Consider the following 11884-nt stretch of genomic DNA (forward strand, 5'->3'; position numbering starts at 1 on the left):
GCAGATGGGATCATGGAGGCCCAGCAAAACAAGTTAACTTAGCGAAGTTCACACCATCAGTGAGAGGCAGAGCCAACGTTTAAACCTGGTTCTCAGCAAACCCAAAGCTGATGTCAATTCTATGGCACCTTCCTTCAAAGCTCTCTACAGGTGAGCCTCTAGAGCTCAAGCTGCAGCTGAAGTCAGCCCCAGAGCTCTGCCCCTTGGCATAGCTGGCGACTTTCCCTCCCTAGGCCTTGGCAGCTGTCTGCTGCTCTCATGTTTGTCAGCAGAGATCACTGTAGGTTGTCATCTGGTCCCTGGTCACTCCCTTTCGGGCCTGTGGCTCCTTGGGTCCTGAGGTGTCTGTGTCTGGCACCAATCAACTTGAGAAAGATCAAGCGCAGTGAGTGAAATAGTCCTGATCTAAGGTGCGGGTTTCCCGGGTTCTGATCTTGATTCAGCCAGAAATGGATGGTGTGATTCAGGTTTCTCCTCCATGCCCACTCCCAGCGACAGGGCAATGGGAACCATCGCCAAGTTCCTGGCTCCATGTAGGCTGCTGTGCTAAGGAGAAGGGCAGGCTCTACATCCACTTCTTCTAGACACAGGCAGTCACCTTTCCTCACTGTGTCAGTCTCCTTCACTGTTTAAGAGGAGCGACACACACCTACTTCACGAGGCTGCTGCCAGGACTGTCACTCTGGAAAGGGACGCCCTGTATTAGCTAAATGCTTGGTAACCAGCTGCTAAGGGTGTTCGCCTTGTTCTTAGATGCTGTGTTCCACCTTTCCCCTGAAAAATGCATTCAGCTCTTCAGAATTCTCTTTTTTACCCACTTTGGATGTCTATAAAGTCTATAGGATATCTACTTTATCTTAAACAAGGTTTCTACAAAGATAAAACTGGACAGTTTCACCCAATTTTTACAAGTCTGGTTCTTGATGCCCAAGAAGCCGCCACCAGAGGGCAGACGAGGACACTATTTATAGTTGAGGAAAGTTTGCAGGGAGGTGCAAAGCTGTATTTTGAAGATGAAGATGGTTGCTAGGTCAAAGGCCTCAAACTGTTGAATAATTCCAAGGATTTCCTTGTCTACTCTCAACTATGCTTGTCTTCCAAAGGCCAGAGAAATGAGAAAATAAAAAATAATAATAATAGAAAAGGGGACAGCTTTGGAATCATACAGACCAGACCAGATCAGACTTAGAGGATTTCTGCAATGATCTGGTGGGCAAATAAAATTGAGGAAAGGACCAACCTAACCTCTGTCCACCGTGTGTGCCTCACAGCCGATGGCTGTGAGACTGTCCGCCACTCTGGGCCCACACAAGGTTAGATAGCCCTGGCACCCACCAGGTTCTGAGACCCTCCCAGACGCCCCCACAACGGGATCACTTCCAAGTGCTACCCACAGAAAACACCAGCCTTGGTTCCTGGGACATAGTTGGCCCTTGAGAAGTAACTTTCTTCTCAGAAGGTGAAAAGCACATCCCCAAGAGCGGTGTCCTCCACTCACAGAGGCGCCAAGGATAGCGCTGCAAAGCTAATATTCCTTGAGATTTCAGAAATCTTTTCAAATAAAAAAATGGAAGGGGGAGATAATTTAAATACAAGGGAGGCTGTTTTTCCTGGTGTTGGGAGGAGGCAGGCCCCCAGGCCCTGGCACAGAATCAGCACCATTTTCACAGAGGCACCTGGCTTCCTCTTAGTTAACTGTGGCCATTGGGGAATGGGATGATACTGATGGCTCAAACACAGTCTGTGATGCCTCAAGGGAACTAGTTGAGTCATTTGTTTGAATTACATGACAGATCTCTTATAATTCCTTAAGAGCGAGTCTTTTCCGGGGCTTGTTGGGGGTTGGGGGTAAGGGGAGGGAGAGCATTAGGATAAATGCCTAATGCATGCAGGGCTTAAAACTTAGATAACAGGTTGATAGGTGCAGCAAACCACCATGGAACATGTATACCTATGTCACAAACCTGCACATTCTGCGCATGTATCCCAGAACTTAAAGTAAAAATAAAATAAAATAAAGTTTAAAAAAAAGTGAGTGTTTTTGAGCAGTTGGAAGATGAGAGCATTGGAGCTGAACTCTTATCTTGAACCATTTCACCCGCTCTGGCCAGGCACTCCTGGTTATAAAGACAGGGGCAGGGAGGGCTGGAGCAGGCTCTGGGGCTAGTCCACCTCAGCACATAAGGGGCAGACACTTCCTCATCAACAAGTCGGGATGAAGAAGGATGTTTTGCTGACCAATATCAACAAATGAAATATTGGCAAGCTGGAAGCTGCAGAGACCTCATATTCAAACCAATTTAAAGTGAACTAGGCAGGGAAGCAGAAAAATGATGGTCTTTCTTGGCGTTCAACGCTGGGCTCTTACATCAGGCCCTCAGATGGAAATAACCTGGGACAGGCTTTTGCATGATGGCTTTTCCTGTGTTCTTTTTACTGCCTCAACTAAGTGTTTAGACCAGACACTTTCACTCACTGTCACTGTAGGGATTCTGTTTATCAAGGTCCTCGAATAGGATTCCAACTACTCTACCATCACCATCTCCAAGGTAAGATCCAGGCACTGTAACATCCTTGAAGGACTGTGCTAAGTTTTCTGCTGGATGAGTTTTAGAGACCAGGGAATGTAAATGCAAATCATTCAAGCTGGAAATGGATTGTGGGGGTCACAGGTGGAAGATGATAAAACTGGGAGAAGATGAAAAATCACACTAACACTCACACCACACACTCACACTCACACCACACACACACACCACACACATACCACAGCATCACACAAAATATACACACTACACACTCACACTCACATCACATACCACACACATACCACACACACATACTCCACACACATCACACACACACACACCACACACACCACACATGCATATACCACACACTCACACCACACAGCATCACACAAAATGTACACAATACACACTCACACATCACACACACACCACACACGCATACACTACACACACACCACACAGCATCACACACAATATACACATTACACACTCACACATCACACACTCACATACCATACACGCATACACCACACACCCACACTCACACCACACAGCATCACACAATATACACACCACACACTCACATCACACACACCACACTCACACCACACACTCAAACACCACACACACACATCACACAGCATCACACACAATATACAGACACCACACACTCACACCACGCACACCACACTCACACCACACACTCAAACACCATGTACCACACATACACACACCACACAAACACCACACACACCGACACATTACACACACCTCACACAGCACACACCATGCATCACACACACACCATACCCCACTCATACCATACCACACATACCCATACCACACACTACACACACAGACCACACACCACAGTACCCACACACATGTCCTATACCACACACACACACAGACACTACAGGCCTAACTCCAGGAAATGAGGGATACAGCAGAATCACGAAAATCTCTTCTGTTTCTATGAACCAGATCAGCCACTGTCTTGCTTTAGGTGACTCAGGAAACCCCAAAAGGCTATGACTTCAGAAATGGGGCCTGGACACCAATTACAATGGCTAGTACTTGCATGAACTAGTTGCTCTGCAAGTACAAGATGTAGAAATATACAGGGGAAAAAACATCAAGTCAGCCCCTTCCACTCCTCAGCTTTTCTTTCCTTTCTAAGGACAAAGGGGTAACTCCTTGCAATTTCCTGGCTGATAGGCGTGAAGGTCAAATTGGGCCAGTATCAAGACTTTGGGAGTCTGCAGGAGCACGGGCATTTGGAATAAAAGAAAAATGGGGTAACAAAAAAAAAAAAAACAGAAAAAATTATAGCCAAAATCAGACAAAGCTTGGCAGCAGTGAGTGACATAAGGCAAAGAAATTTCCAAGCATGAATGTGGCCAACCCTGTTAACACGTGCAGCCTCACTTTCTCGTCTTGGTTTGCTTTGGGTTTCTTTGATAAAATGATGGTGACGGCACAAAGACAGTAAGCTAGCAAAGGCAGAAATGCTGACAGCAAGCATTCATCAAGGATACTGATTTTTATAACGACCCATTGGAGTTTACAGATGTCACAACAGAGGTACTCAGATTTTCGGGATGAGAAATCTAGGTGTGAGGAGGTAAAGTGACCTGCAGTAGCGGGGTACCCCACTGGGCAAGATCTACAGGCACAGACTCCCATCACGTCAGGCCAGGGGACAGTGGGGACCCTCCCTGGGTTCTTACCACATCCCACAGGCAGGTCACCTTGCTGGCCCCATGCCCAGGAAAGGGGGCATGGAGGTTTGCACCATGTCACACTGCCATGAGACAGCCAACAGCAGAGCACACAGGCTGCCCAGCCTCAACAACACATGGGTGCTGGCGTGCACAGAGCATGGGGAAAAGGATTTAGAAATAAGACCCATGGGCCAAGACCCCATGATCTCTTCCTGTGCCAGGTTTCTCCTGGTCTCCATGCAAGGGACCTGGCAGACAAGCAGATAGCTTAACTTTGTCTACTACCGGGCAGCAGAAAGTCCTGTAATTTGGAAGGTATCCTGCATTTGCAGGAAGAGCAATCAGCACTTCTCATGACTGAAGGCATCCGCTTTGAGAAATCTTCTAAAAAGCCTTCAGGAAAAAATCCATTCTCAACACCAACTCCAACCTCTGAACTGACCCTGCTGGCCAACTGCACCCTCCTGGTACAGGCCCTCCACCTATGCCAGAGTGAGCCTACATCCTAGAGGTGATGACTTTTGAAAGAAAAATTCTGAATGCATACTTTAAAATCAAGCTTACCAAACCCTCTGAGAACAGTGCTAACTCACCTTTCCTGGTGACCAGGAATGTTTTGGGCTGCCTCCTCAGCCATGTCCTGTGCAAGCTGGTCATGAGTATCACAGTCAGCAGACCAGCTTCTTCCTACATCCTCTGGAAGACAAAGAAACAGAGCTTAATGCTTCCAGCTTCTGTACTTGTGACCCCTTATCAGGACACACATCAAACACAGAGGCAAAAATCCGAACTCCGGTAACATTTTCCCAATCAGAAACAGCTTTTGTTTTCTAATATTGTCAGACAAATTCCTTCCTAAGAAGTGTGCTTTCGACAGACGTGGTGGTTCTTGCCTGTAATCCCAGCACTTTGGGAGGCCGAGGTGGGTGGATCACTTGAGGCCAGAAGTTTGAGACCAGCCTGACCAATATGGTGAAACCCTGTCTCTACTAAAAATACAAAAATAGCCAGGTGTGGTGGCAAGCACCTGTAATCCCAGTTACTCAGGAGGCTGAGGCGAGAGAATTGCTTGAACCCAGGAGGTGGAGGTTGCAGTGAGACAAGATCACACTACTGTGCTTCAGCTTGGGCAACAGAATAAGACTCTGCCTCAAAAACAAAACAAAATAAAACAAAAGTGTGTTTTAGGTAGGGATCTTTGTGGCTGCCTGAAACAGATCGCTACTCAAGGGAAAGACTGTACATGGAAGCTGAGAGAGTTCTGATAATTAAAAACTGTAACTGTCGGCTGGGCACGGTGGCTCACGCCTATAATCCCAGCTACTCGGGAGGCTGAGGCTGGAGAATCGCTTGAAACTGAGAGGTGGAGGTTGCAGTGAGCCAAGACATTGCCATCGCACTCCAGCCTGAGCAATAGAGCAAGGCTCTGTCTCAAAAAAAAAAAAAAAAAAAAAAAGGCGGGCGCTGTGGCTCTTGCCTGTAATCCCAGCACTTTGGGAGGCCAAGGCGGGTGGATCACGAAGTCAGGAGAGCGAGACCATCCTGGCTAACATGGTGAAACTCCTTCTCTAGTAAAAATACAAAAAAATTAGCCAGTGTGGTGGCGGGCACCTGTAGTCCCAGCTACTCGGGAGGCTGAGGCAGGAGAATGGCGGGAACCCGGAAGGCGGAGCTTGCAGTGAACCGAGATGGCGCCACTGCGCCACTGCACTCCAGCCTGGGCGACAGAGTGAGACTCCGTCTCAAAGAAAAAAAAACAAAAACAAAGCTGTAACTGTCCACAACTGGACTGGGGAACAGGATACCTTCCAGAAGAGTAGAAGAGCATTCATATGGAAGGCTGGCAAGGCACACCCTAGGCACACTCTGTCTTCTGGCAGAGCCTAGGAATGATCTGGTTCCGAACCTCCTGCACCTCTCCTTGTTTGCAACTGGTTGGGTCAGACTGAGTTCTCTCCATTATGAAACATTTTCTCTTACATTTTTAAAGCATTTGTTAGTTGCCTTAGTTCTTTATACCAACATTTAAACCTTCATAGAGATTTGAGAAAACTTAATGTTTTACTCAGAAAACTAGATAATTTTTCTCTCTGCTCTGAAGAGAGTGATACCAAGAAGAGTGGGAATGTTTTCAGGCACGAGCTCCTACTCAGATGGGAACGGGGACCCCTTAAACGATGATGATCCAAGCTACGGGTGTCCGACCTTGGATCCTGTGTTTTCTGGAACTTTGCTGCAGATGAGGTGAGTAACCAGAGCCCTGTGGGGGTTTAAGGGGCCTGCTGTTGACCTAACACACCTGTCTTTCCTGGGGCTTGCTGTCACCTCTGCTTTTCTCACACTGCCTTGGCAGTGCCTCTGGCTTTGTCCCCACTGTGCTTGTTGTGGGTAAATCTCAGATTTGGGGGAAATGCCTACTTTCCAATTTCATTAGCAATACACTTTCAAATGTGCTTGTGACCAAGGAAAGGATAAACTGCAACTGCAGTTTGTAAACGAACAAAATTCCTTCTTTCTGGAGCCCCTGCGATTTGCTCTGACACTTTCCTGTCAAATCTAAACAGAGTCCACTGGGTAAAGACACCTGCGCAACCCTGCCTGCTGGGCTGGCATCCATACCCACATGTACACCTGGATGCTCTGACCTTGTTGCTGCCCGTGCCTCCCTGTGGGGCTGGACATCCTGAGAACAGGGCCTACATTTAAAGTGTGGGATGTTTCTGAAGCCAGCAGTGCTAACCAAAGATGCCAGGAAATGAGGAGGAGCAAAGAAAGTGACATAATTGAGGGAAGAAAAATGCCTGCACTGCCCTACGTGGGAGGCAGTCTCATAGCCACTCTCAGCTTAAGTTACTTACAATTAAGTAGAATTAAGAATTAGCTGGAGAAACCCCATCTCTACTAAAAATACAAAAAAAATTAGCCAGGTGTGGTGGTGCATGCCTGAAATCCCAGCTACCCAGGAGGTTGAGGCAGGAGATTCGCTTGAACCCAGGAGGCAAAGGTTGTGGTGAGTCAACTTCCTACCATTGCACTCCAGATTGGGAAACAAGAGTGAAACTCTTGTCTCCAAAAAAAAAGAATTAGCTTTAGCTTCTCCATCATTAGCCACATTTCACAGGCTCAGTAGCGGAGATACAAATTATACAATGTTTCCATCATTGCAGAACACCCTCGTGGCCAGCGCTGGGTTGGGCAGCCTCCGGTCTTTTTCCTGGCCCCTGTGGCCAGCATTGTGTCCTCAGAGCAGCTGCATCCAGACAACGGAGGAGTTCTCACTTCATCTACATTCTTGGGCCGCACTCCTCCACCTGGGGTTTGCTGAGCACTGCATTGGTACAACAGGGAGCACAACACAGAACCAAACTCACTGCTTCCCTCCCGAGGACAGAGGGGTGTGCCGCTTAAGGAGAGACGTGGATGCAGCCAAGCAAACTGGAAAACGTCAAGTTTTAAAAACTGCTTTAAGTAAAAATATTCTGAATGAAATTAGGTAAATGGCTTCCAAATATGGCCCATTTTAAGAAATCACTATCTAAGCTCCTGATTTAGAAACAAAGATTCAATCAGGATTTTGACTCTCCTTCTGACCTTGATGAAAGGAGGAAAAAAACACAAGCAAAATCGTTTCTTTGCACGAAATCAGTGTGCAAGGACAGAATCCCCCTGGCTGGAAGAGATCCTGGGAGGCCTTTCCCTTTGGCTTCATTGTTTTAAACAAAATCCACCTCCTTAGAATTTGTTTTTTAAGCCACACATTCTGTATTTCAGATTTAATACTTAGTTTCTAATACTGCTCCTTAGATCTAATAGCTCACTTAGTGAACCCCTGCCTTACTCCACAGATTTAAGGTGCTTAGCGTGTACATAGTTCAGAACGGATACCTGAAAGTAGGTAGCACTGCCTCAAGACTTTCAATAGTCAAAGTAGAAAAGCGAACACAGGTGTTTACACAGTTCACAGTGTAAAAAGGCACAAACAGAGCTGCAGTTTCAACAGCACAGGGTTCCTCTTCAGATGGAAACCTCGGCAATTGTTCTCACATGGGTTTTCATACTTAAAGATGTAATAGATGGCATTTAAGGATATTAGGTTTCAGATTTGGGAAACAGTTACGTTTGCAACTCAGGCAAGTGTATACATAAAATATACAAGGAAGAATAACACTAGAATGATGATTATCATGAGCAATCAACTTCGTTTCTCAGGTCTCAATGCAAGCCCAGGTTCTGATCATTATCATCTTATTATCTGCCTGCCTCAGTTTATCACCTCCAAATGGAGCTTCCCGGGAAAGCACCTGGCCGGTCAGCATCACTTGACCTTCTCTTTGCATGAGCAGTTGCACAGGCTGACATGTCCCTTCCTAGCAAGACTGCCAGTCACTGTCATTTCCATTCTGTTCCTTGAGGCAGCTTGTGGACCTCTACTCATCTACCTTTAGATATTCTACATCTTTTTTTTATTACCACCCCATCCCCACCCCCAGCCCACACTCTGGGTCCCATCATACTCACGGAAACAAGCACAGTGCTTGGGCAAATTTTTGTAATTAATTGTGGCGAAAAGAAAGAAAAATTGATAAGATCTTGGTAGAATGTCAAACTCACCATCCTTTGAGCTGGTCCCCAGAGCGGGCTGCACCAGGGAGAGGAGGGGCAAGGCTGCGATCAGCCCCCTCCAGCCTGGCTGCAAGCAGGCTGCTCCCATGGGGCTGCTGATCAGCATTCACACCAGGGGTGGCTGTGGGGAAGTGAGCGCAGGTGGAAAGCCCACAAACGCATCCCGAAGCAACGGGGACTGGTCTTGCTCCGCCCCATGGGCTGGAGCAGTGAGCCTTCCCTGCCTCCATTAGCATCTTGGGACAAGCAGCCAACCAGAAGCTTCCCCTGAGAAGCAAATCTCCTGCCCAGAAGGTCTGGGACCTTAGCCTCCCTTCACCCCAATATGCTTCTGGGCCATTTCCTCTGAGATGAGTATGTCCTAAGTGATGTTCATTTGCAGGGAAATACGTGTTAATCTATCTGTGAGGCTCAATCGTAGCTCCACTAAAGAAAAACAACATAGTTATTAAAGTATGATTTTGTGAAAAATAGCTGAGTGCCCTGTAATTTGCAGTGGGAGGGCATCATGGGACACTTTTAAAGCTACTGTCAAACTAGAAAAGACAAATTTGCTGGGACTAAACACCTGGGACTAAACGCTTTTAGTACACCTGGGACTAAAAGTAGGTACTTTGTCTTATATACATCCTCAATAATTTGAATTATAAATGGCATCTCTCTTCTATAGTCTTCTGTGCTTTCCATTGGCTTCAAAATAAAATTAAGTATCCATGGCTTGATATTTAAACACCTTGATAGGCTGCCCCCAAATGCCTTGGGTCCTCTGGCCACTTGGAGTGTAGGGGAACATAACCATACCCTAATTGTTCTCTGTCTGCAGAGTCACATGCAGCAATTCCACTGAAGGAATGCGGTGATCGCAGTAGGAATCATCTTTCAGCACTACAGAGTTTGGTGATCACTTTGATTTTTCCCTCTCAAAAGTACGTTACAAATAGGGAATTGCCATAACCACCTTTGCATTTATCTTGTTCCAGTGAAATTGTTAGGAAAAGCACAACACATGTATTATATGGGGTAATGTATTAGGTTCTGAAGCACATATTTTTAGTAGTATACAATTCTCCATATCATCTCAGCTTCCTTACCCTCACCCGCCCACCTTATTTTCATCAAAGTCTGTCCTTCCATCTGGAGTGGTTTCTCCACACTGAATATTATTTGATATAGACAACTGATATTTCATAAAGTATGAATAGAATCCTCTTAGGAAAGCATTGCTACTTACGTGAGCCCAGATCATATGATGGTACATGCCAAGGCAGACCCAGGACAAGTCCCATGGTCCCTGGGCATGGCCCCTCTCAGCTTCCCCACGGAGCTGAGCTGGAGCACCACTGTTTCTCTTGGTTATTTCAGACTTGTCCAGTGTGAAGGGAGGCCCACCTGTCATTTGGGACAGGTTAAGCCACTAAACATCTAAGAATCACACTGGGCATTTCTTTCTAGATTTAAGACTGCATGCTCTAAAAACTGGTAAAGCCCCAGGTAGGAGCTGCTTTGGGAAGGCCAAATTTGAACTAGGTGAAGTGTTAATGAGGAGGTCCTGCATCCCATCAGGCACTTCCCTCATGAGGGCCCCTTATGTCCTCTGCCTCCTTGGCAGGGTTTATTTGCAAACAGTGAAAGAAGTGAACAGAGAAAAGTACAAAAACACAAGGTAGACACCCTCCACTCAGTTCTGGTTCTCACTTCGTCTGGTCATCTGGTTTTCTTCCCCTGTAAGGGGAAGATCCTCACCCAGAAGACTTCACTAGAATTTTCTCTCAATAAGGAAGATAACCAAACAGATAATTTTAAATTGAAACTAGTATGGTAAAAGTGGTTACAGTGTGTATATATGTAGATTCCTTTAAATTTTTAAATAGTTTGAGGTTAGAAACGCAGGGCTGTCTGGTTATAAGGTTTGAGCTCGAAGGTCACTGGATGATGTCATGGTGTGCTGAGACACGCCAACCAAACCTCTATGAGCCTTGTAAGAGCCATGGAAGTCACCCAGTCTGCACTGTGTGCTGCTGTGAACTGGCAACATCTGGTTAGCAGCATATATTCACTGAGAAAAAAAGCCAATTTTTGCTTGTTTTGTTTTGTAAGGCTTATGTTATGGTTTGAGCGTGTCCCCTAAATTCCTCTTAGAAGCTTGGTCCTCTGCAGTGGTGTTGGGAGGTAGGGCCTGATGAGAAGTGATGAGGTCACAAGGGCTCTGCTCTCATGATGGCTTAATGCTGTTATTGTGAGAATGAGTTGTTATCAAAGACGGTCCGCCCCTCTTGCCTCCTTTCTGTCTCCTGCACACGCTTCTGCCTTGTGCCCTTCTGCCAGGGGACAATACAGCAAGGAGGGCTTTACCAGACGCATCCCCTTACCTTACTTTGGACATCCCAGCTCCCAAAACTGTAATAACTCTCTTTTCTTTATAAATGACTCAGTCTGTGGGAATCAGCTATAGCCAGACAACACAGACTAAGACCACTTATAAATGCTCACATTTTACACTTCCCAATTTAGAAACCTGCCAATGAGTCATGCTATTTTCTCTAATTCCAACCACCACAGGTGGTCAGCACGTTTAGTCACTGTTAGAGAAACTGTCTCAAGAGGCTGAATGACTTGCCCAAGACTAGGATGCTGGAAAGAGCCAAAATCCATTCCCAGGTCTTAGGGTGTGGAATTTAGCATCTTTCCAAGCTACATATGCTGGTTATGGTTTAAGATTGGTTCATTTTGTGCTACAGGCGAATACGACCTAGATTCCAGGAAGGCAGCTACATTTTCTCATGCTACCCTGTGGGGTCATCTTCCTTACTGTCCAGTGATTTGTGAAGTCCTCTGTGTGGCTGGTCTCTCCCAGAATCCTTTAGCCTAGAACTTAATAGGTGGTCACTCTGCCCTCACTGCAAAGACTTACAGATACTGATTGATCCTCATCCATGTTGGGCCCATGGTAAAAAGAGATGACTCTGCAATGTGGTGCTACCTTATTGATTGAGACTCCAGTATTCT

General features: G+C 46.3%; 1 protein-coding gene across 1 annotated transcript in view; it reads right to left on the reverse strand.

Annotated features, from left to right (window-relative positions):
• LOC105492393 (polycystin 1 like 1, transient receptor potential channel interacting) overlaps window positions 1–4947 on the reverse strand; it is a 183684-nt gene extending 178737 nt beyond the window's left edge. Inside the window, exon 1 of the mRNA XM_071095166.1 lies at window positions 4849–4947. Within this exon, the coding sequence (XP_070951267.1) occupies window positions 4849–4892 (44 nt within the window). The 5' untranslated portion in view covers window positions 4893–4947. The remainder of the gene's footprint in view (window positions 1–4848) is intronic.
• Between the last annotated feature and the right edge of the window lie 6937 nt (window positions 4948–11884).

Source organism: Macaca nemestrina, chromosome 4 (genome assembly GCF_043159975.1).
Source record: "Macaca nemestrina isolate mMacNem1 chromosome 4, mMacNem.hap1, whole genome shotgun sequence".
Taxonomy (NCBI): domain Eukaryota; kingdom Metazoa; phylum Chordata; class Mammalia; order Primates; family Cercopithecidae; genus Macaca; species Macaca nemestrina.